The 26,670-nt window shown below is 37.2% G+C and overlaps 2 protein-coding genes across 4 annotated transcripts in view; both read right to left on the reverse strand.

The window, feature by feature from the left end:
* Positions 1 to 13: 13 nt before the first annotated feature.
* LOC126774050 (rab GTPase-binding effector protein 1) lies at positions 14 to 11,283 on the reverse strand. 3 transcript variants are annotated; one of them, XM_050495371.1, is made up of 15 exons: positions 11,079 to 11,283; positions 10,901 to 11,011; positions 8,741 to 8,878; positions 7,710 to 7,813; positions 6,696 to 6,785; positions 6,258 to 6,365; positions 5,465 to 5,525; positions 4,378 to 4,490; positions 3,692 to 3,924; positions 3,527 to 3,620; positions 3,126 to 3,301; positions 2,641 to 2,743; positions 2,187 to 2,303; positions 1,543 to 1,653; positions 14 to 1,436 (listed from the first exon to the last, which is right to left on the reverse strand). In XM_050495371.1, the coding sequence occupies exons 1-15, from the start codon at positions 11,119 to 11,121 to the stop codon at positions 1,269 to 1,271; spliced, it is 1,770 nt and encodes a 589-aa protein (XP_050351328.1). In that variant the 5' UTR covers positions 11,122 to 11,283; the 3' UTR covers positions 14 to 1,268. The 3 variants fall into 3 exon arrangements, with proteins under 3 accessions (XP_050351328.1, XP_050351329.1, XP_050351331.1); XM_050495372.1 differs by having other exon boundaries at positions 10,901 to 11,005; positions 11,079 to 11,267; XM_050495374.1 differs by lacking the exon at positions 10,901 to 11,011 and having other exon boundaries at positions 11,079 to 11,267.
* Positions 11,284 to 12,294: 1,011 nt separating this feature from the next.
* LOC126774058 (uncharacterized) overlaps positions 12,295 to 26,670 on the reverse strand; it is a 32,286-nt gene continuing 17,910 nt past the window's right edge. Inside the window, exons 2-4 of the mRNA XM_050495396.1 lie at positions 17,938 to 18,043; positions 14,047 to 14,185; positions 12,295 to 13,035 (exon numbers count right to left, since the gene is read on the reverse strand). Coding sequence (XP_050351353.1) covers positions 12,713 to 13,035; positions 14,047 to 14,185; positions 17,938 to 18,043 — 568 coding nt within the window. The 3' untranslated portion in view covers positions 12,295 to 12,712. The remainder of the gene's footprint in view (positions 13,036 to 14,046; positions 14,186 to 17,937; positions 18,044 to 26,670) is intronic.

Here is a 26,670-nt window from a genome sequence, read left to right on the forward strand (position 1 = left end):
TAAAAATACAATATTCAATATCGAGCTCTTTATTTACAATAAAATATCTATCTTACAATATTTTAACTACATTTATTTAACATAACACTCAAGTAACAGCACATTATGCGGATTATCGTGACATTTAAGTGATTACCGTACACTCACCACCATTTTCTGAAACGTTGATCAACGTCGGATTAATTAAAGAGTAAATACTGCACGCTCATTGGTGCCTATTGTGCCACAGGTTGCCATCGACAATTAACAATTCAGATAAATATAAAACTAGTGAGATTTGAAAAGCGTTTCTAAAAATGGAGTTCAATCTGATAGTTGATATCAGTAGGTATGTTCTACATATAACCGCCTCAGCCGATTTTTGCAAATGTGTGTACGTGTTTAAGCAAAGTCTTATACCGACTACAAGAATTATAACTTGTCTGACAATAGTGGTTATAAAATGTCTTGTTTTGCGTTCAGTTCTTCATACATCACCGTGACATGTAAATAAAGTTTTTGAATAATTATTTTCGAATATATACTCAATAAAATTCCGCATAATATGGAACCGTCGAGTTTCCCCCGTAACGTATTGTATATGTTCATTAGCACTTTTTATTTATCACTTGACCCCAGGGTCTATTGCGCCAATTCCTTAATACATAAAACGTAACAACGTAAAGACGTTTGAAATGCAACAGCGTCGAACTGCAGCGCCTTTATCAAAGTTAAACCTTTCAAAATTCATACTAACTACACTAAAGGACTATGTGATAAGTTATTTACAATATTTCAATGAGATTAATGTAATATAGAAAGTAGCCATCAATACGAAAACGAAAGGTTAGAGTAGTTAGTTCCGAAACGAGCCGAGCGGAAGAGGATCGATGCGGGCCTCGTATCGATGGTCACTTCACATTACACTAAACTATACAAAAATGAAATAATCTTTCTAATACATTAAGCTACTTGTAAGCGAGTCGTTTCCGAAATCAATGTTACACTATTACCGAATATATCTCGAATCCCATCATTAATTACAATTTGTTTATTTCAGATACAAAGGGAGCGGTTTACTTTGATTTAAATTTCCAGATCGGAAACGATTCAGCTCAAACTTTAAGCGTGGGGTTCTGCAAAGTGTCCTCGTTTGAGTCGCCGTATACTCGCTAAAGAATAAAAAATAAAAGTGTATTTCTCCGTATCGACGGCCTCCTACGCAGCTCCTTACGAAATTTAATGGAGGGGCACCGGTCAACGAGCGAGAGCGTCCGACGCGTCGGGCGCTAGTCGGGCGAGTGGGGGGGCCGCGTGCTGAAGTAGGGCGCGGCGTGCGGCTGCAGCAGCGTGCGGCACACGGAGCACACGCGCGCCGGCAGCCCGCGCGGCCCGCTCGGCACGCTGTGCGACACGCACGCGCCGCAGTAGATGCGCCCGCAGTGCCGGCAGTGCACCTGCGCAGGGGGCTCTTACATACGACGGCGGCGGACGGGGACGACGTCCTGCCAGTTAACCGACTATTACGGAAATCCCTTATTCCTGGTCTATGGTGTGAGGTACCTTTTTCTTGACAGTCGGTAGTGAGGTGTGACAGGCGGGACACTCGCTGACGTCCTCGTCGTGCTGCCATCGCACCTCCGTGTCCTCCTCGCGGATGCGCTGTAGTTGCACCTGAGATATGAGCGCGTTTGAGTGAGAAAGAAGTTTAGATGAATATTTCTCGTATTACGATAACGACTTATTCATTAACACTAAAAAACTTAGTATCGTTTAACATAATTTTTTTCATACTTGCTTTAATTTTTGACTTAGTTACTTTAAAAAATATCCGGAATCCGCATTTAACCTCATGATGGTACTTGTTATTTTTTCATAATATACCTGATGACAAATGGTCATCACCACCATTGGAGCCTGAAATATTAACCTTCTTTATTATTCCTCACATAACCAATGCGCCACCATCGGAACTAAGATGTTATGTCCCTTGTGCCTGTAGTTAGACTGACTCACTCACCCTTCAAACCGGAGCACAAGAATGCTAAATATAGCTATTTGGCGGTAGAATATGAGATGAGTGGTTAGTGAGTACCCAGAAGAGCTTGCACAAAGCTCGATCGCCATGTTGCCTATGTAAATATAAACGTCTCTACTGCCTGTTTTGATAGCCTCGCCAACGGGCCCTGGACGTGCCCGGTATGTACCTGTAGCGATTGCGAGAGCCGCACGAAGTCCTGCTGCACCTTTTCGCTGTTGTCCAGCTCCTGCTGCAGCACTCCCACGCGTTGCCGCACCTCGCTCACTTCCGTCTGCAGTCGTTTCTGTGTTACCACAATGGAATAAAAATTATGTTAATAAATTAATTAAGCTTATATTTACGTGCAAGTTCGTAAACATATAATCTGGTAGAAACACCAATATTTTTTTATAACGAATCAGACATACTTTATAATGGTATGAAAATATTATACAGAGGACAAAATATAGCGATGAACTATTTATCTGTATGAATTCTGCTCGAGAAATCAACTTTACCAATTTTTTGTTTAAAAATAAAGTATTTATAGTATATTAAGAGTATGTTAATGTCCGACTGGTGGGCCAAGAGCTTTTTCTGTCGAGAAGATGAGATGAAAGTATCTTCTATCTCTATTATACCTTATCCTCTAGTAACTGCTCGATCATGTCGTTGGAGTGTCGCAGCTTGTCCGCCAGTTCCTTCATCTGCTCGCGTTCAGTCTGCAACCGGTCCAACTCCTCTCTACGATTAATTTATGGCCGTATTTCATTTTTTAGCCTAATTGGTTATCATTTGTGTCACGATTTCTTCTAAGTGATCACCTTGATAACTTTAGCTATAGCTTATAATGCTTAAATTTGAGGTCCTGGGTTCAAGTTTCGGGTTGTGCCAATAAAAAGTCATTGTCACTAACCTGGAGTTTGAAAATTGGCTGTGTTTACACTTCCGATGCATGGATTTGCCGTCCCATCGGATTATGAGAGTGAGACAATAGACTTGTGTTAGCGCACTCACTTTTTTGCTATAAAATATAGTACACAGTTTAGTAGCCTGCGTTGACAATGGTCACCGTCGCAGCAATGAGGTGATTGATCGATTGCTTATAGTGTAAGAGGGCTCGTACTGCGCCTGCCGGAGCTGCGTGTCCCGCTGCAGCAGCTCGTCCTCCCTGCGGTGCAGCAGGCCGGCGTGCTGCAGCAGCTGCGCGCGCAGGTCCTGCTCGGCCTCCACCGCGCGCTCGCGCCCCGTCTCGCACACGATGAGCTGCTCGCGCAGCTGCAGGCACTGCTCCTGCAGCTCCTGTGGACCGGAACCGGGAGCTGGCATTTCAATATTAAAACAAATATGCTGGTTTTTGTCAACCGGCGATATTGGTGTGGAGCCATAAGGAATACAATTAAAACGACACAGAACATGAGCGCGGTGCAATATTGGGAGAGAGGATATTTCTCGTAGTCGACTCGACCGGCAACCACGAGTGCTTGCACCGGTAGATCATCACCGATAAAGGGAAGGGCGTCTCACCGCAACATTGTCCGGTAAGTTTATTATCTCGTTTTGCATCTCCAGAGCCTTCTTCGTGTACTGGCCGATCAGCATGGCGTTGTCGCGCTCCAGGCTGAAACAGGAGGCGGGCGTCAGCGGCGGTCGCGAGGGGGCGGCGGGCGGCGGGGGGCGGGGCGGCGTCACCTGTCCAGCTTGCGCTGCAGCGTCTCGCGCTGCACGGTGAGCGTGGTGACGTGCTGCAGCGCGCGCTGCGAGGCGCCGTCGGCGTCCCGCGCGCGCGCCGCCAGCTCGTCCCGCGCGTCCCGCAGCGCGTCGGCCAGCTCGGCCAGGCGCGCGGCGCCGCTGGCTCGCTCGGCCTGCCAGCTGCGGATGGTCTCGTCGTGCACGGAGCGGACGCCCTCCAGCTCCTCCGTCGCCTGCCGGGGAGCACACTCGGGAGGGGCCCGGCCGACGTCCGGCTCGAGGGACCGATGGAGAATTTCTCGTCGGCCGGTAGTTTTTTTTTCTTTTTATAGAATAGAAAGGCGGACGAGCATATGGGCCACACGATGATAAGTGGTCACCAACGCCCACAGACATTGGCATTGTAAGAAATGTTAACCATCGCTTACATCACCGATGCGCCACCAACCTTGGGAACTAAGATGTTATGTCCCTTGTGCCCTGTGTAATTACAGAATTACACTGGCTCGCTCACCCTTCGAACCGGAACACAACAATACAAAGTACTGCTGTTTTGCGGTAGAATATCTGATGAGTGGGCGGTACCTACCCAGACGAGCTTGCACAAAGCGCTACCACTGGTTTTAATAATGCGAAGCTAAACGAGTACAGTAAGTGCGTCGTAGTATATATCGCCGGGCACTCACGAGCGCGAGTGCGTGCTGGTGCGTGTGCGCGCGCTCGCGTGCGGCGTCGGCGCGCGCCTGCTCGGCCACGAGCTGCCGCTCGTAGTTGGCGCACATGTCGCAGCCGGCGCGCTCTGGGGACGACACCGACTGTTACGTCGCTGGGCGGGCGGGCATACAGGCCACCCGATGGTGAATTGTCACCTTCGCCCGATACATATACATATAGTATCGTACATATACAATATAGTCGATGCGCGATGGCGACTAAGATGTTGTGTCCCTTGTGCCTGTGGGTCCAGTTTGAAAGCTCACTCATCCCTCAAACTTGAACGACAAAACTAAAGTTCGCTGTAACCACTTGATGCCTTGGTTGTGTAGCAGTACGCGTAGCAACAACGATACACACGCCACGCATGCCTCATTATTTGACGTCATCGTTTGAAACAATGAATAGCTCTAAAAAGAACTGTTTATTTGAAACAAGAAGCAGCATGCAATGACGTAGTATGACGTGATGTCAAGCTCCTAAAACAGCTGTTTTTATAATTATAATCTTCACATAATATCGCTTCAATTGGTTTCACTTCTTCAATGAAAACGACAACTTCCTGACTTCTTCTGAAACACGTCTTCACTCCACGCGCCGCTCGAACTGACTAAACGCCACGCCGCGGTAAAACGAGTATTTGTAGAATCAGCCGCGCATCGATAGTGGGGAATCAAGCGCGGGAGTAAGACGCAAAACAGGTTTTTACGCGCCAATCAAAATCAATACTTTTAATGTAGACGCGCGCATTTGTAATCATTTTTACAACTTATATTTTTCTTGTATTCTGATTGGTTAATTTTTAGTTCACTTTTTGTATGTATACTCGTACCGTTTTTCAATAAATCATTCCACGAATTCCACGATATTCTACTGTTCTACAAGAAGAAGTTTTATTTTACTACTACAACGTTCAGCTCTTAAAGTTGTAAGGCTCCAACCAAGAAAGTTAAATTGATTCCATTTCTAAGGGCGCGTACGCTGTGTTCGAGAACCAATATTACTCCGTATCCTGCAAGCGCTTCAGCGGCAGTTCAATTTATTTCTAAGGGTTATTACCGGAGTCTGTCTTCGCGTCCCCGGCGCTACTGTTCGTGCTGGTCGAGTTCGCTTTAGCTTTCTGGAACAGTTAACGAAACTTTTATCACCACATAAACTCGTTGAGTATTCCTCGTAGATTCAGTTTATCAGTAAAAATAAATTTAAAACTTTTTATTTCGAAAATAAATAATACAGTAGTTGAAATTCATTTTATAAAAAACCAGTGCACATAAGTTGCGATACCTAACGTGCGCGCTCTGCGTGCGTAACACGTGCGCACGTGCACACGTGCGCACGTGCGCACGTGTGCACGTGCGCACCGAAGCGCGGCGATGTTACACTGGCAACTACCAACTTCAGGTTGCCAGTGATAATTTCTTAACACGAAAAACCAATGTGGTAATTGGCCCAACCCGGAATAATAATCGGGATCACAAGTTTGTATAAGCCTCGTTGGTCTAGTGACTTAACGTAAGGCCGCAGATCCGAAGGTCCTAGGTTCAATTCCCAGGTCGGACCAATAAAACTATTGGGTTTTTCTATCAGAAAATTCTCAGCAGCAGCCCAGTTGCAGCAGAAGTTAGAACTGTGAACACTCTGTGCCTCGGAAAGCACGTAAATCCGTTGGTCCTGCGCCTGAACTCTTTTCGGTCGTGTTCGGATTATGAGATTGAGGGAATAGAGAGTGTACCTGTGTTTGCGCACACACTTGTGCACTATAATATCTCCTGCGCAGTTGGCTAATCTCTCTTGAGATTCGCGGTGGCCGAAATCGGTCTGGAGGACATAATCAGTATATGTATATATTTACCAGCGCCTCCTGCAGCTGCGCGTCGTTCTCCCGCAGTTTGTTCTTAAGCGCCGCGATCTCCATCTCCAGCGGCTGGATGATGGAGCGCAGCAGCTCGTTGTCTTCGCACTGCAATAATTGTCGCTTTAGTGTGCGTTGACACAACATTTCATCATTATAACTTTATGCGTTTCACTTTTGTTAGTGAATTACATTTGATATTGGTAAGTATTCGATTTTTTTATAGTATTTGTGAAAAATTAGACTTAGTAGAAAAATTACACAATCGTTTAAACATTAAGGAAAAAAGAAAGAAATATATAAGAACGATTTCATTAATTATAGGTGGAACTTTTTAATATTTTGTCAGACGTCACGTCGAGGTCATGATATTATGTTAATTTATAATCACAGGCCGCGCCCGCTGCACGGCGAGAGCGGCGAAACGTGTGCGCGTACCTTCTTGACGTTGGGCAGCTCGGCGTCGCTGTCGGCGCCCAGCTTGCGCGCCAGCGAGCGCACGAACGTGGCCGGCGCCAGCGACAGCTCCTGCCAACCGCGCACAGACATACTCACACACTCGCCTCTTTACGACCTATTATTTACTATTATTTCTTTCCACTCAACCGATGGAGTAAAACATATTGTATCGGTTTCAGTATATTAAATAAAAGCTTGTTTTTATTCATCAATATTTAACGAGGCGTGCAAAACACGTTACACGAAAACACTCGATAATTTTCGTTTCAACGATGTAATTAAAAGGAGACAATTCGATATATTAGTACGTCCTCTTTCCAGGTAATAGTTGAACCGCTAGAATACTAAATGTAACGTTATATATATAACGAAACGGATAGTGGACACTCGGTTACTGAATCGTTAAGTGCACAACAAACGGGTTAAGTAGCGATAGGGTAATGAGCTCGTCACCGATAAGGCACCGTTTGAGGCAGAATAGACGAAGGAAATTCTAGGAAAACCCGCTACAGAATATTGTAACTACAATTGAATATGCAAACATGTTCTAACACAACGTACAGTTTCTAGAATAAGACTTTTTAACTAATTATAGATAAGAATGTCATTGTAACTGCTTGCGACGTATAATTATGAAATTAGCCGTTGGTAACTTTGCATTCATTTCAAAACTCCAACATGACAATTCAAAAGTGAAAACTCCACGATTCTAAAGTTAACTACAGACAAACGTGGACACAAATTCTTTTATATTATACATGTACAATTTTAAAAACTTTTAAAGTTAAGCTAAGGTATATTCCATTTCAATCGAAGAGTTCTTAGTTACGGGATCAACATTACTTATATATATATTTAAAGAAGACAAACATTCAAACATTGTGTCTCCTGAAAGACAGACTAGTGACAAGGGCATATTAGTGTCTCGTTACATGTACACCATAATATACTACGTGTACTGGTATATAAAGTGAAATAAACGTCGGCTGTCACCTGCTGCTGCTGTCGCAGCTGAGCGAGCTGCTGCTCCAGCTCGATGTTCCGCGCCTGCAGACGCCGCACCTCCTCCGTGCCCGACGACGACGCCTCCACCGTCTCTGTTGTTGTTTAAATAACCCTTATTAAAATTAAGCATCTCTATCTTTCTCCTCAAAGAAGAGCACCTGGCCCTTCAGTGGGACTTTTAGAAACTGTTTTTTTTATGTAAAACGCAGACAATTACACGGGCACGTGGCTCACCTGATGGAAAGTGACTACCACCACACATGGACTTGCAACACACGAGGGCTTGCGGGTGCGTTGCCGGTCTTAGCTGTTATTTTATATAACAAATCTATTACCTTTAGGACCCCAAAAACAAAATGTTGGTAGCATTTATCCAGCCAATACAACCAGCTCGCGCACGACTTACGAGAGCGTTGAGGAAAACATTAAATTTCATACTTGCGATTAAAATATTATTTCTGATAACGAGAAAAACTATCACAGAAATAATGAGAGCTGTGTTTTTAATTATATAAATGCGATAAATATATGTTTTGAATATTTTTAATGAGAACCGAGATGGCCTTGTGCTTAGAATGCGTGATTCTTAACCGATGATCGTGGGTTCAAACCGGGCAAGCACCACTGAATTTTCATGTGCTTAATTTGTGTTTATAATTCATCTCGTGCTTGTCGGTGAAGGAAAACATCGTGAGGAAACCTGCATGTGTCTAATTTAACTTAAAATCCTGCCACATGTGTATTCCACCAACCCGCATTGGAGCAGCGTGGTGGAATAAGCTCCAAACCTTCTCAAAAGGGAAAGGAGGCTTTAGCCCAGCAGTGGGACAATACCAGGCTGTTACCTTACTTGTTACTATATTTAATTAATGAATACTGTCTGAGTTTTTATTTATTAAATATAAGATGAATGCGACGGTAGTAGTTTTACATTTAAATCAATCTCAAAAATAATTTCTATTTCAAATGTGTCTATAAGTCTACTTGAAGAAATTAAATTAAATATTAATAGTACATACCACTGACAAGTAGCTGCAAGTTCTGAATCTCCGACTTCTGGTTTTCGCTCAATATCTGCAACTGCTGGAGCTCAGCCCTCAGGCCCAGCACCTCAGAGTCAAGCTGTTGCTTCTCTAGCATCAACTGACGTAGGTCCTCTGTAACAAAACGATAGTTGTTAAATTCAGAAACTAATATAAGCATAAATTGAGTCAACATGTATCAAGTAGAATTACCATATTTTCTAGATTGTTCTGGACTTAAATTTCTATAATTTTAAAAGTAACTAAACTAAGGAGAATCCAAATAGTGATTCATATTGATGTGCTAAGATTTCCTCACGTTTTGAGCAGAAAGTTATATTAGCTTATTCAACAAGGTGGCTTAAATGCGGTTGTATAACCATTTGCTAGATTTTCCTACCTATATTTCCTTTCACCGACAAGAACCGGATGAATTATGCTCATAAAAAAATAGTTGTGCTTGCTTGGATTTGAACCAGCGAGTTTCACATGTTCTACCCACTGCGCTGTCTGCTTTGATTAGAAACTTAAGGATTTTGTTTATACTGATTTTTTTTAAGAAATACTAAAAAACTGCACAAAATCAGTCAGCAACTTGATTTCAACGCATCCTTAACATAATTATATAAACGACAGCCAGCCATCATATATCAAGCATTTCTCTATAAAACATAAAAATTTAACTCATTCAACCGCTTTACATTAACATTTAAGATAATCATTTAATATTAACTTCCATCATCTTTGAATAACTGCTGGCAGGGATTTTAAGGTCAGCAATCTACCTATTTATTGGATAAGGTGAAGTGAAGGTACAAGAATTTCAAACAAAACGCAACCAGAGTTTGTACCCTAAAAATGAAACAATATTCACATTATCGTAATGGTAGTAGAACTGGCCTCCTTATTGTAAATTAACCCAAATTTAAATATCATTTAAAAGCAATCTCGGAAAATACTTATTAAAAATATGTATTCATATCTTGTCTGGTTGATACTATTATATAATATGATTATTTACATATTGTTATTGCATTCTATTAACATAATTATTACAATACATATCTACGTAACAAATTACATTTATTCATTTTTATTGTATCATAGCATTATTAATATAACAAAATATTATTTCTTATTTTTAGGTTAGCAGTCCAATAATATGTATAATTATACACATAATTGGACTTCATGGAAGAATGTCGATGTTTACAAAAATAACATATACCAACAGTAACAGCCTGTTAATGCCCCGCTGGGCTAAGGCCTCCTCTCCCTTTTGAGGAGAAGGTTTCGAGCTTATTAAGTTAGGTTAAGACTTAATTAGGATTCAAATCTCAAATAGTTATTAAGTTAAATTTCAAATGTGTATACATTTTATTTCATACACCAAATAAATTAAGAAGCATAGAATAAACTGTATTCAAATAATTAAAAATGACGCCATAAGTCTTAATAGTAAAACAAATTATTTTGTACTATAAGTTTCTTGGCAAGACTTGAATAAAATAGGTTACAGCAAATACTTGCGGCCTGAAGTACACGTAATTTATTTTTTAAGTTAGGCATTTAAACATTTAGAATAATTTTTGCAATCATACTCTTAAGTGAAACTTTATAGGGAAGATGTTTGATTCACCGATATTGTTATATATTAATCTAAATATTTGTGAAGTTAATTTGAATCAATGAGTAGAAGAAACACTTTTTTGTAAATTTTACTGGAATAAATACATTTGATTTGATTTAATTAATAAAATACTTAAAAGGCTCACTTGATATTAAAAAGCAAATTATTATAATACCTTTAGATCATTAGTCATTTAAATATGATTAGTAGTGTTTAATTATGATATAATATTAATTAATTTAAAAAATAATCACAAAATTGAATTTATATAACCACATAATATATTAAAAACAATAACTAAACAAAATCATGCAATATTGAAAAGTACAGTACACTATTATAGTTTAAATATTAATATTTTAGTATTGTTTAAGTATAAGATCAGAAAAGACCATATCACACGCACTTAAAAATGAAAATTCCATCACCAATTATGCGTTACACAGAACAATGGGGTTACTAACGGCGAGATGACAACATGGTTAGCCAATCTGAACCAACGCGTCCAACATCTGTGAACTACGAACCTTCTTTCTGCAAGAATAACTCTTTCATTTTAGCCCTCTGCATGTTAAACTCCTCTTCGAGATCCCGTCTCGCCTGCCCAGGAGCAGAGCCGCCTTCGCACCCATCTTCAACTTGAAACAGAAACACTTCTCAACTTCCTGCAGTATTTACACAAATAAATCAGAAACGAAAACACACCTTTCATTACAGTGGACTCCTTGGACATCTTCGTTTCGTCCATTGCGATCCACTTTTTTGTTGCAGCTATTTAATTATAACAAAGATCTTGGGCATACTTTTAACAATTAATTGAGCTAAATATTATAAAACAAATCATTGAAAAATTCTAATAGTGATCATGAAAATAGTTGACAAATTGACGTTATTTGTCATGACAAAAGATATTTCCCACAGATAACATGAATAAGAATATTGTCTATATAGATAATAAATCATATATTTTTAATTGTTCTAAGCTCCAAGATATCTCTATATGAATATCTACCCTCTGACATTCAACGTCCTGTAAACATGAAATTTCTTTTGACATTAGTTTATTCACCATTAATTAAATATTTTATCAAATTTATTGTAAGATATAAATTAAAATTATAATTACTATATATTTATATATTGTGTTTATTTATCATGTTTTCAAAGTAAGAAGAAATAAATATTTACTTCTTTTTACAAGTATAATAGTATTGATTTTTATTTATATATAAAATAATTTTTCAGTATATGTTTATAGGAAAATTATATTAAAATAGCTCGAAATGTTTTGGGACGTCACTATATATATATATTAAGTGCACCGGCATTGGGTAATGTTTTTGGGTAATTAACAATAAGACATTATTCTGACACTGGCTGCAACTCATATATAAATTTTTAGAGAAAAAGTGTAGTCAACTTCTCAACTTTCCTGGAATGAAGTTAATTGGTATCGTAATAGTTACATAAAATATGCCTCACACAGAAATTCCTCGTTTTTAAATCAGTCAAAAAAATTATAAAAAGTAGATCCGATTGATATGGAAATTTTAGTAAATTCTTAAGTAAATCAAAATAGTAAAAAAACGAATTTATTCATTTGATTTTTGATTGATTAAAAACTCATAAGCCGTTTGTGGCAAAAAATGTACTCTTCAACTATATGTAGTAATAAAATAAGATGAAGTTTCAAGTCCTTGGTTACTTTTTCTAAATTTCATTAAAAAAATGATTCGTTATTTATGAATTTCTATTCATCTGGGAAATTTTGCTATCAATCTAGTCACCAGTCCGTGCAGTCATTATTTGAACATTAGTTAATTAAAGGAATTTTGATTTTTATATATTTATTAAAGTCCTAATGTAAATAAGTGCATATCGAGGATCGGGTAAATAATGAACACTTTTATTTATTGGTAAAACTTATATTTGAATTAGTTAGCGATGTATTAATTGATCGTAGCTCAGTTGCAATATTAACGTTAACTGTTTAAAACAATAAATATCATTAGATTCATCGTTATCTTAATTATGACAAATAAATAATTAGCTTACTATTACAAAATAATCATTGTCTAATTATATTACGTGAACATGTCAGCGCCATCATCTAAATTTACATTAAAGAATAATTCAAGGCACAGACATATCACAGGTTTAACGTGTATTTTAATCATTAATTACGTTAATAAACTTTACATTATTTACACTTATTTCATGACATACAGATACACAAACTCAAGTAAATGCAATAATATACAGCGTATAAATCCGTGCAGACTAACATGACTAATAGATGGCGCTGATTCACTATTTTAACTATTCGTCGCTAGATGTCACTAGAAGCCTAGCCGCGCTTCCCTGAAATGTCTTCCGGTGGCTAGGTCTTCCAGGCAGGGAACTTGAACTATATTGAAATAGATATGGCCCATGAGATGGGCTGCGGATGTATTCGCGGCCTTGAGGCAGTCGAACAGCATGTCGTCGCAGGTGCAGTGCGACTTGCTGTAGAGAGAGTTGTTGGTGAGGTTGTAGCGGCGGGAGAAGGCGCGCACCTTGCTGGGGCACAGGTCGTGCGTGCGGCAGCAGCGGTCCAGCGAGCGGTCCGCGCCCAGATCGTGGTAGTCCGCTGCTATGTCGCCCGTGCCGCACCACTTCGTACCTTCGAAATATATTCTGCGTTTATAAAACTATTGTGACTGGCTATGTTGAAAGTTTAGTTATGTAGAAATAGTGCCGACACGCTTGACAATATAGGAAAAGTTAAGTTATGACTACACGTCAGATTATTGCAACTCGCGTCCGTAGCAACAGCAGAAGTGGACAATTACAAATATTACACGCTACGTAATTTTGTTCTGGGTAAGCTAATTGCTCGCAATCGACAAACTGTTATTAACGAGTAAACTTAAATGGAATTAAAGTGTTATTGGGAACACTATGAATAATTTACTTGGAAAGAGATTCATTAATAATTGATTATTAATAATTTTGTATAAAACATTAATTAAATAACGACAACGATTTCAAGCTTCGTCCCACGCGTTCGTATCATGAACATCAAATGTAGTTTTCGTTGAATTTGATTAAGTACATATGTTGTAAGAGATGTCTGACTGGTTCAAGGAACACGTCAGAGTTTTCACGTGCTCAATTTGAGTTTATAATTCACCTCGTGCTCGTGATGAAGGTAAAACGTACCGAGGCAACCTACGTGTACGAATGAGCTCTAGACTATGTTCTTGACCTTAAGCCTTTGTCTACAGTTGAGAACGGGCGAATTCTAGAGTCATTGTATACTGTATACTAAGACTATTTAATAGGTAACCAGATATAATAATAATAATATCCTGGGATATTTTTCACACACGGCCATCTGATCCCAAATTAAGCTTGTACAAAGCTTGTGCTATGGAAACCAGACAGCTGATATACTACATATACTACTTTTTTTTTTGTAAATACATACTTATATAGGTAATTACACCCAGACTCAGGACAATGTTCATGCACACAAATGTACATGCACCGACAATCTTCGGCGTGAAAGGCAAGTGTTCTACCAACCACGCCAACCGGCTCGTCAGACAGAAAATATTCACCAAATATGTGATTAGAGACTTTTAAAGTGACAAATGTACGCAAATTATGGTAAGTTATAAATGCGGTTCACCTGGGATGATCCCCTGCAGCAGCGACAGAGGGCTGCCCCCCAGCAGGCCGGCGTGCGCGCCGCCCGCCCGCAGGCGCTCGTGCGCCGCGCCCGCGCCGCGCCCCCGCCCGCGCGCCGCGCCGCCCTCCACGCCCTCCACCTGCGAAATATGACGATAGCAATAATTGGAGTCTATACTAATTATAAAGGGGTCGCAATGATTTGTCACATTAGAGAAGCATAACTAACTAGAGGAGAAAATCCTTGCAAATAAACTTAATTGCAAATTCGTCCACGCTGGGAATGTAAGTAAACTATCCCGTGCCGCTTCATAGCAACGATATACATATTGAGTAAGTATTTATTATTATTTCAGTTTAATTTATTTATTTAAAAAAATATATTTTATATCTATGTACAGTCATTTTCAAAAATATTTATTTATTTATTTATTTATTTATTTATTTATTAGGGAAACATACAGCATATCGTATATTACAACTTAATATAATAATCATATTTTAACACTTATGCCAGTTAAGTTTCCACTACTGTTTTAACAGGGAAGTGGACTAATTTTGATGTTACATAAAATATAACTATTAAATTTAAATTATATATAATATAAGTAAGTATATTGAGTAAGTTAAATTTAAGTTAGTTTTATAGTTTTTTATTGAAATTATGAAATAATTGACTTATTTACTGTACAATAGTGCTCGAGCTGGCCGAAAAAGCCGAGATGGCCTAGTGGTTAGAACGCGTGAATCTTAACCGATAATCGTGATGTGTGAACACACCTAGACGAGCACCACTGAATTTTCATATGCTTAATTTGTGTTTATAATTCATCTTGTGCTTGACGGTGACGGAAAACATCGTGAGGAAACCTGCATTGTCTAATTTCATTGAAATTCTGCCACATGTGTTGTCCGTAATCCGTATTGGAGCAGCGTAGTGGAATAAGCTCCAAACCTTCTCCTCAAAAGGGAAAGGAGACCTTAGCCCAGCAGTGGGACATTAACAGGCTGTTACTGATGACTGAGTGCTCGAGCTATTGCTGCTTTCTACCATTTATACTTTAGTTTGAAGTTAAATTATTGATACTTGAAATATAGTAGCTATCTATTAATTTAATACAGAGTTAATAAGACGACATTAAAGTTACGCGTGTAATCATATTACACGTTAAAGTATAATGTTACGTAAATGAAGACTAAGGTTGGAAGTTTCGATGAAAGAAATATGGCAATGAATAATGAATGTGTACTATGACTTTTAGATTTAGCCCGTGAAAAATAGCAAGAGTCAATAAACTGATTGACTTGTTCTTTGAGTAAGTAACATTATACATAATTTATATTTGCTCCGTGGTCATTATCGCGATGTTATGGTATCGTGTTATTACCGTTTTTTTTTGGGATATTATTCACACACGGTCATCTGATACCCAAATAAGCAGAGCTTGGACTATGTCACAACCAGACAACTGATGTAATACATATATTACTTTTATTTAGTGAATGCATATGTATATAGATAATCACACTCAGACTCAGGACAAACAGACATGTTCATGCATACAAATGTCTGTCCTGGGTGGGAATCAAACCCACGAACCACGCCAACCGGCCCCTCGTATTGTAAACGCTATATATAATAATTGTAAATTTGTAAACAGCATTTCCATGTATAGTATTTATTTATTTACATATATGCGAAAGTTTTTATGTATGAATGTTGAGTAAAATTCAATTCGAATGGCAGACGGTTTCCACTAAAATTGGTATAGAAGTGGATTAAGTCTTGTGAAGCGATGTTTTTATAAATAAAAGACATACTAAAATTTCTTTTTAAGGTGTGCAGTCAGTCTTCCGTTACTGCTCCCTTAATAAAATAAGACCTATTGTTTGTGTATTGAAGTATATTAGACCGCAGAAGTCAATATAAATATGAGCAAAGTAACGAAGCAATATTTTCGGCTACCATTGTATACAGTCGTATAAAGCGGTATTGTTTGATACTAGGAAAAACTATATACCTAATCTACACAAATAAGTAAAATTGGAGTGTCTGTCTTTGATTTCAAAATATTATTACTTATTTACGTTAATATGGCTTTTTGTAAGTTATGGAAAAACAAAACAACCAATATTTTTATTTTTGTCTGTCTTTTTTGACTGTTTGTCCGGAATACAAAACGGCTAACAATAAAAATGTAAGTAATTGAATTATTATAAACTATTAGAACTTACCGTTAAGTCTGTATTCCATTAAAATTGGTAGACGATAAAAACTTAAGCAATTTCAACTTCACGATACTGGTTCAGTCCATGTGTAATAAAAAAGTTGGGTAAAACCGCAGGGCACAGCTCGTGTATTATACTTGTGTCAAGCTTGTATCCATAAGCTATTTCGTGTAGCGGGAAGAGGTCAGTAGCGTGTGGTCGAGATCTCATCTCAGTTTTGCTTAGCACAGCGCTTTAGTAACTTGGAAAGAAAACGGGTCAAGGGCATGTTCGCTAGCGCACGCTTTGTTACAGTCAGCTCATTGGACCGACGGACGATTTATTGTTATATATATTATAAACTCATGTAACAACTGAGATCAAAAATGTTATAATAATCTAACGCTTTCCTAATTTAAAGTTGTGACAGACCTTAGTCTAGACCTAGTCTTCTAACGCGTTGTTGAATAGCTCCGGGGATACAACATACTTATCTCATTTGGAGTGGCATTCTGACTCTGCCCAGTAAAGTGATATACAGCGGTTTTTGTTTTCTGTTGAACATACCACTGTGGTCCAAGGTTCAGTAACTTAATCGATAATAGACTCCAACTATTTGGCTGTTGTCAGCGTCTAACCGAGAATATCTTGAGCTTATTCAACTTCGGAGTGGGTTGGTGACGCGTATCTGGTAGAATTTCATTCGTTACATGCAGGTTCACCTTGTGCTTACACAAATTAGGCACATAAAATAAGTGACCCGGATTTGAATCAGCTTAGCAGAAAAATAAACCTTTATATAGCTATTGATAATGTTGTCGCATCACGCAAAAAAAAACGGATTTTTATGAGAGCTATCAAAGTATTTTATCACAAAGTTAGAAACACGGTACCTAAACGCTGGTACGTTCAAAATAATCTAGAATTACAAGAAGAGAGTAATAATCGATAACTAATGTTTTAAAAGTCTAAAATGTAATATAAATATGTATATGAGCTTATTTATTTATAGGATTACTACTACTAATCACACCACCCACACCCTTCACGGCATTTATTGTCAAGTGAGACTAGCCAGTTGGGCTGCTCAGTTGTGCAGGAGATACTGTCGTGCACAAGTGTGTATACAAACACCAGAGTCGTCACTATTCCCTAACGCGCGAAATCCGATGGGTCGGTAAATCCGACACGTATTTTATGAGGCACGGGAGTATAGTCTAATTCAACTTCCGCCATATGGGATAATAGCTTACAATGTATTAGCCCGACCTGGGTTTGAATCTAGGATCTCGGGGTCTGCAGCATTATAATGTAGTAAACAGACCAACGAGACAGTTCACTCGTACAGACTACGAATATTACCTATCCACCTAACACTGTTGATGTTTTACTCCAATGTTTATAAACTAAAAAGTCGTTTAAAACCGTACAACAGCGCCCGTTTCTGCCAATTGTCAGTTATTTCAAAGCGATGTCCACTGTGCCTCTGTTTATATAGTTTTAATACTTTTTCGAATCGACGGTACCCGATTTTTTTTAAATTGTTTTAAAAATACACTCCATAGATTAAAAATATTTTAGGGTCACCAGATAAATGAGAAAAGTGCAAGCGAATGATGATAATGATGATAATTTTGTTAAATGATATTGGTCTCGATATCAGGAAATCTTAAAATTTTGGTACCTGCTGGCATTGTCCCATGAGCTTGGTCATTTGCAGGAAAGTGATGCCCAGCGGTCGGTTGATGCGGCTCAGCTGCCGAAGTAGTCGGCTCGTGTCGTCCTCATCACTGAAAAAATAATTAAAATTTCATTATTTAAGCAGTTGTGTCTAGGCGTACAGTTTTATTTATATCTTTACAGACTTTCATGTTTGGAAATCTTTGATTGATAAAGCAATCTACTTTTTAAGCTGTTACGGTCGAAATTTCCATCATAGCGTTGGATGGATTATTATATAATAGTCGTAAGTAGAACAATAAAGTCCATACATAGGTAATATGTACGACATGGCTACCAAACTTGAACTAACGCCGTAGTCGGGTAAAAGCTATTTCCCTGTTAATGAGAAGTTATATTTGGGCCACGCTTAAAAGACACACTTCAAACCTCGACGTAAACAAAGATACAAAATAGGTCAGTTGTAGACTAAATTTAGAGACGGACCTTTAACTCTAGTTTATAGTTATGACCTACACTTTCACTTTCCGTTTTTTTTTCTTTTATATGCTCCGGGATGGCAAATGACTCTACTCCACCTGATGTTAAGTGGTAGTAGAGTCCAAACGCGACGACGGCCAGTACAGTCGGGAAAAATGTTCTGTACTAGCCGTCCCCGCCTTGCCCGGCCCGCAAGATGCCTCTTCACGCCTCGTTTGAAGGAACCCGGGTTGTAAGAGGAGGGGAACACGTGAGCTGGTAAGGAATTCCATTTTTTGGTAGTGCGACAAAGAAAGGAGTTGCCAAATTTCTTTGTGCGCGATGGAATTGATGTCACAGTTAGGTGGTGACATCGAGAACCAGCTCGCGTGGACTTAAGAAGGAAGGGGGAAGCAGGAATTAGAGAGAATAATTCCTCAGAGCACTCGCCGTGATACAGTCGATAGAAAGCGCTCAGTGCTGCTATCTCGCGACGCAATTATAAAGGTTCAAGGGTGTTTGTGACCTTTACGTCGCCAATAATGCGTACTGCACGTCGCTGCAACCGACGCTTTTAATATTTTAAAACTATTAAAAAATAATTTAAACACAAAATAATATTTTAATTATATTCTCAAAATAAGTCTATATTAATTTTCAGCGAAATAGTTTTTTTTTATAACAAGATAAGAGTATTAGGTGTATCGGTTTGAATGGAACAAGTTTAAAATTAACTCACTTACTAAAAACTAGTAATAAATAAGTATTTACATAAGAAAAATATACAACAATATTCAGTAAGTACATGTAGTATTAGATTGTTTTGTCAACATAAAGATGAGCAAAACTTCAACCTAATCGGTAGAGTAGCTAGTTTAAAACTCAGTTACAAGAAGTAACTGCTTAGATCAAATTAATCTTGAATGACTGATCTTCAACGCACAGCTTATAAGCTTTAACTTTAAGCAATAGAATTTTTGTTTTAAGAGTGAGAATAAAAATATGGTCATCTATTTTTTTTATATTAAAAACGTATTGAGCTGAAAACGCATAAGAAATTTATACGAGTAATGTTAGAATACAATAATTATTAATTTATTACACACAATTATAGACATTGTCAGTATCAAAAATCCGTCGAAGGGTACATCGGATACCTAGATATCGAAATTTCCAATTCTAAGCAATTTGTTAAGTTTGCAACCCTCGCGCGTGGGAAACCAAAGGGCTGCTACTGAACAACTTCATCAATATTTAACGATACCATACCTGCGTGACCTTAGATTATTTTTATGCAATAAATCGATGTACATATTTCAAGTTCAGCTTATTAAATGTGGACCGTCAATGTTTCTATGTCCTCAATGTCGAATTTATAATTTTTTTTATTATTTGTCAATATTGGACATGCTTGTAATTATTTACTAATAATTACTTTTAAATAGCCGAGATGGCCCAGTGGTAAGAACGCGGGAATCCTAACCGATGATCGTGGGTTCAAACCCGGGCAAGCACCACTGAATTTTCATGTGCTTAATTTGCGATTATAATTCATCTCGTGCTTTACGGTGAAGGAAAACATCGTGAGGAAACCTGCATGTGTCTAATTTCACTGAAATTCTGCCACATGTGTATTCCACCAACCCGCATTGGAGCAGCGTGGTGGAATAAGCTCCAAACCTTCTCCTCAAAAAGAGGAGAGGAGGCCTTTAGCTCAGCAGTGGGACATTCACAGGCTGTTACGGAATTACTTTTAGGATGATACCATAGACAATTTAGTATTTTTAATGATTTGAAATTATACCCAGTGATTTGAAATTCAACTGTAATCATTATTAAAATTTGTAGAAAATATATATGACTGCATATTTCGAACATTTTATTTCTACAGTTATTTTCAAATTAATTTTATACATAACACTTAAACCACGTCAATAGTTACCAAATAAAAAAAAACTTCACCAACCTTCTGTTGAATTTTATCGAGGGAATTCTTATCAAAAAACTAAAGAAGGATGATAATGATTATTATTTATCTATATTTTGCGAGTTCTTTAAATAGTAAATAAATTATAAGATGAGATTTTTTATATAATAATAAATAATATATATCGAAAACTTTTTTATCATATAAACGAAATAACAAATTAATTTAAACATATGACTGTTCGGCGACCGCTATCAGCACAGTTTACATAACATGACCTCGACGAATCGCTTTCTCTGCATTCTGATAACCAAAACTGGTTCGGAGATCTTCAAAATCTATGAATATAATAAGATTGTATCTTTACACTAAACACTTAAGTTTAAACTAAATTTAAAAAAATGTGATTATAGAATTCGTCTGGATTAAAATACTTACATATAAAGGTCTGTGATGAATTACTTATTGCAGTATGTTGTTAATTATAGTTTCGTAGTAGTATTTCGAGTTTGTTCTTACGGAATAGCCCTACTCATCGAATTTCGACAAGCCCAGTAATTTCAAAGACTGACTTCTACGCAGGACATATAAGAGCAGCAATATCTGCACTCTCAATCTCATAGTCTGATGGACAACGATCTAACACGAAATCGACAGGGTCGGGATCAAGCACAGGATCGACAGTTTTATCTGCTAAGGCTCGGGAGTGTGACACTGTCAAGATCCACCTGAATTATACCGTTAAACCCTTAATAAAACCGAATATCCAAAACCGTTTTTCCTAACCCGAACTATAAATGCTGAGCCTGGAGTTATTAACTAGACATTAGGCCAGTTGTTTATATTAAAATTAGTGTCACGAAGAATGGTACCATTTGGTGACACAGTTGGCATATCTAATACCTATTAATTGCCTTGTCAAAGGACAGACCGACTTACAATCCGATGGATCCTTTTGTATTTGCTAGTTGTCCAAATCATATCATAAATCGGCTGGATGAGATCCACTCCTGTTAAGAAGAATTCCTAAAATCATAGTTTGGATTCTTGAATGAGACTTTTGACATGCAACAGAATTTTCTAGCATAAATTATCTCCTATTTAACGTAAGCTTCATTACCATAAAAGAGTTCATGATGAGATCATGATGTCAAACGTATAAGATATGGTAATTTACATAAGTTATTTAGTAGTTATTATTTATTTAATGTTATTATTTAAACGTTAATTATATAAAAATAAATGGCAAATGTTTAAAAAAGCAATCTGAGACAAATCAACAATTTTGTGGTCAATCAATGATTTTTTAAGTCTTTGATGAGTTTTTATCGGAGCACAAACCTTTTCCCAGCAGTGTATAATTTTCGTAGTCCGAACAAAGTATATCGTCGTTATTTTAACTCGGAAGCCATGCAGTCACGGTCGAGTTCAGGCGCAGTCACACGTGAGGAAGTGTCGCTTCCGAAACGAAATGAAATACCTATTTCCATTAGACACTGCTATTTAATAATTTTCTCTCTCACTTCGTTAATATAACAAGCTCTATATATTAAATATATATAAATTGTTGTAATGATAATATTTGTTTTTAAATAGCATATTATATTTATGTGAAAGTTGACTAATAAATTCAGCCAGAAGAATAAATTGATTCAGCCATTAAGTTCACCCTTTATTCCAATTACAAAATTTTGTTGGGTATTAAAAATCATAAATAAATATGATAGCCGATACATGTGAATCTTAACCGAAATTATGGGTTCAAGTCCAGGCAAGTGATACTAAATTATCATATGCTTTATTAGTTTCATTGGTTCTCTGGTAAATGAAATATGATATAACGACGTCTTTATAATATTAGTAGAATAAAAAAATCTTAATAAGATCTGATTAGATTATATAAATATTTTTAAGCTAAAATAAGACTCAAATTCCATTTGTCAAATCCGGCATAAAGGAACTTTCTATGACACATGAAATTCAACGCTGATGGTGTTAATTACGACAATTCGATACCGATAGACGAAATGTGGTTCACTAGGTTACAACTGTCAACAACAACACGAGTACGACTAGCATCGCGCTGCGTATTTGTCAGCTATACATGCTCTAAGTTTAACTTAAGTAACGGCACACTTGTAAATATTGACACTGAAAAATTTTTTTTTCGATACATTATCCGTCTATTATTGATATGATATAAAATTCTTTATAATGTTTGATTATACTATTGAGGCTATCTAGTTCTTAGTGATTAATGCAGCAAAAACAAAAAAGAAGCAACATTGCTAAAAAAAATTTACTAAAGGTTTTCACGAATTATTTTAAGTACCAACGGCTATTTTATAGTTTTACTAGTTATCGCCCGCGACTTCGTCTGCCTCTGAGGTACCCTGTATTCTTTTCTGTGCCTTTTACAACTTGTATGCAAATAATGTATATTATATTTTACGATGATCGGTTGAACACACTTTCACATTTATATATTAATTAGGATTATTTAATTAGTACTGTTTTATTAACTATTTAATAGAGCCATTATTTTAGAAGACTCTTGCTTCGAAAATAATAATTCTACTGAGATTTTTAGTAAAATATGTAACTTTTAAGTGAAACGGTTTTAGCTTCACGCTCTTTCATTTTGCAATAACATTTAAAAAGAAAGGTAACCTTAACAAAGGGAAATTAATAATTCATTGATATACTGTTCTTGATTTCTCCTAACAATGTAGACATAGGTGAAACAACGCCGGCGCACATCGCGGACGACAACGTAAGTAGAAAGTACCAAGTGCCACTTAGGTGTCTCGCGGCCCTTCCATTTGTCATTGATACAAACGGTCACAAACGATCAGAAATTCCGCTGAGTTTCTTTCGCCTGTTCTTCTCAAGTCGAAGGTACGTTCGAACTGGTGGTAAATTTTTTGTAATCAATAAGTATCACACATATTGAGTTAAGATTTTTGAGTTTGACTTTGAAATAATGTAGTAGAATCTAAAACTTTTTTTATCAGTGTATTCTTTGAAATATATTTACTAGGTAAAAGCGGTAAACTAAATTAAAAAATAATTTTGTTATGGTTTTGGGAACTCGCTAATAGCCATAGCTTAAATAGAGGGAATTTGAAATCACAGACAGACACTTCAAATTTATTTATTAAGACTAAGTGCATTCGGCAATTATGGAAACGATTTCGAACTTTGTTTTCGTCCAAACTAATCGTCTGCCAATTGGTCGGAGAAACAATGTCAAAGAGATTGATCACTTGAAAATAAGCGATTGTTATTTTCCAATGGTCAATTATTGATCACATGATAAGCCGAATACTTTAGGATTATTATTTTTTTGTCAATTGCTTTTGGAAATACTTGGTGTCAGGGCTTTCTGCAAGTCCGTCTGTGTACGGCCAAAGAGAAATACTTAGTATTGTTTTGTTTCGGTTAGAAGGGTGATTGAGTCAGTGTAACTACAGGCACAAGAGTCAGAACATCTTAGTTCCCAAGGTTTATGGGGGCATTGGTGATTGGTGATGGAACGGTAAATATTTCTTACAGCGCCTATGTCTATGGGCGGTGGTGACCACTTAACGTCTGCCCGTACATATTATAGGTAATATTATAAAAAAATTGTCTTGTCCCGCAGGTTAAGAATATAGTAGTCAGGCTGATTAGATTTTCAATTAAGATATGATATATCTAATAATTTACTTTAAGAATTTCACACACAATAAGTTTCCTATGTTGGTATGTTCATTTATTATAAATATCCAATACAATGTGTTATTTACGGCAATTTATTTAAATCTTAACAGATAAGATACGTTATTTATATGCACTATTAATATTATGAGACTGGTAATCGCAACAATTAATGTCGTGTTATAAATATAAAACAAAATTGTCTGTTTATGTGAGCTGTATTAATGTGACTATTATACTTGTTATCGCTATTTAAAAAAAACGTAACAGCCTGTTAATGACCGAGCCTCGTCTCCTTTTTGAGGAACAGCTCTAAAAGATTATTCCGCAACGCTACCCTAATCCTGGTTGGTGGTTTCCTGATAACATATTACTTCTCGAGCACGGTTGAATTATAAATACAAATTAAGAGTTAAAACCCGCAACCCTCTTATGGTTACGGTTCACGTGCTCTAGCCATTGGGACATTTCAGCTCTCTCCATCATTCATGCAGATAAACATTTGAGAAAATTTCGTTTATGGCTTATTTTACTTGTATGTCGTTTCAAATTGTTTTGTTGATAATATTATCTTCTATGTAAATGACTATTGGTATCAATCAATCAAATATTTTTTTTATTAAAGTATAAGGGCACTTTTCAATCGTCGTGTTACAGTATTGAATTAAATGTAAAGGTACCTACGGTTCGGCATGCAGATTCTACTGAGAAAACCGGCAAGAAACATAGTAGTAGAAGACTCTTTTTAATATATAATAGCAGAACACTCTTTTTCATCCTTTTAATCATAGATTCAATTAAATACAATTAAATGTATGCAATCAACTAATCTTATTATTTATATAATGTTGCGTTGAATAATATTGGAGGGCATTATACGCACGTATATTTTTAATTAAATAGCAGAACGATATCCACCGTGCATTTCAATAAAATCAATTAATTTCAACTTATCCTTGATACATGCGAGTAGAAGGCTTTAATCAATAACCGAAGTCGTTTACAAGGTCGAAAATTGCTTGGCACACAAGTGCGGGCTAACAATCGATTCTTTATCGATGATATAATTACAGTTTCTATGTTTAGACAGCCATTGTCAACTACCACTATACCTATTATTTTATATACAAATATATATGCTAGTAGATGTACTGTTGTGTTACATCATTTGTATTGCACTGGACTAACTACCCAGTTGGACTAGAGGTTAGATTATTAGACCACGGACCCTGAAGTCCTATATATAAGGACCTATTATTATTTCGCTGAAAAACCCATTTACGCGTTACCCCTACATGAAGTGGACGGGTAAGTGGGACTCGCCGCCGCCGAAAATATCCATTGCACCAGAATACCCATAAAAAACCAGCGGTACCCTCACCGTCTCTTCGGAAAGTGTCACGGTATCGCTTGTGCAAACTATCGTGACGCTATATATAAGCCTTGGGTCGTGCCATTTTATTGGGATTTTTGACACTCACTTTTTTATTTAATTTCAACAAATTTTCCTATCTCAATTCTTCACTTTTTTATTTGATACAGGAAGTCAAATGGAAAAGGTGGACACCTGGTCCATGGCCACTCACTACCACCACCTCTTACAGGCGTCAATGCCAATTGTGAGGAATATTCGTCTTTCTTGCCATCAACGGGCCGTCATAGACACTCATATGCTTTTTCAACCTTTAAACCATCATCATCATTTTAATAAGTAGGTGGTAGTACCAAACTAAAAGGACTTGCAGAAAGACCTATTGACATGTAAAATTGATTCTTTCATTTTGGGATGTAAGTTAAGGCAAGTAATGTATTATTTATATCTTGTAAATGTATGTATATAAATTGAAATATGTTCATCTCTATGACGACATTTAATTTATTCATGTCACTCGTTTATTCATAAAATTATGTAAATTATGATTGCGAAGAATGGTGGAAAAACTGCTAGCAGTACCCGTCCAATCATACGTTATTCTGATATAACACGTTACAAAATAATATTATGTCACTTGTTGAGTAGCCCAGTATATCCCTGACCCAGTATATCCTTGTAATTTAAATCCTTTAAAAACTTAAAGCCTTTTTAATAAATTTGTGGAGATAAAACTCTGGACTTATTAGAGAGCACATTGTCTGTTTGCAAACGGTATTCTGATCTTTAGTGATATGAAAGTCGCAAGTTCTACTCGAGCCCTTGGGTTTCTATCGCACTGTTGCCAGCTTTCGTTCCAGTTAGGAATGGAAATATTTCCATGGAAGTAATTTCTTCAAAATCGGCATTGTTCAAATAATTTAAAAAATCGGCATGTTGATTAGGCGTTGATATAACAAATTTATAAAAAACATTAGCAATCACTTTCTGTTATAAAAATATTGTATTTTTATAACAGAAAGTGATTGCTAATCCAAATGATTCTGATGATGATTATGGTCAGACATTTTTATCAAGTCTTAGGTAACATAATTATCTCATATTGTTTGTCTATCGTCATAAATCAGGATAACAGCAAGACAATTGAGGTCAATGACCCATCGCGTATAATGTAATACTTTGGTCCACGTTAACCCATCATCCTTGAGCTCAATTCACTACTTTTGCAACACCGGCTACCGTTAAGTACGACTTTTGCAAGTCAAATTATCTTAGATACT

The sequence above is a fragment of the Nymphalis io genome, chromosome 15, assembly GCF_905147045.1.
Source record: "Nymphalis io chromosome 15, ilAglIoxx1.1, whole genome shotgun sequence".
In the NCBI taxonomy this organism is placed as follows: domain Eukaryota; kingdom Metazoa; phylum Arthropoda; class Insecta; order Lepidoptera; family Nymphalidae; genus Nymphalis; species Nymphalis io.

Coding starts and splice junctions, on each gene's coding strand:
- LOC126774050 (XM_050495371.1), bottom strand. CDS start 11,121: ATGGACGAAACGAAGATGTCCAAGGAGTCCACTGTAATGAAAG. Junction 6,786..7,709: donor AGCTGCGACAGCAGCAGCAG/GTGACAGCCGAC, acceptor CGCGGTTGGCAG/GAGCTGTCGCTGGCGCCGGC. Junction 1,654..2,186: donor GGCTCTCGCAATCGCTACAG/GTACATACCGGG, acceptor CTCATATCTCAG/GTGCAACTACAGCGCATCCG.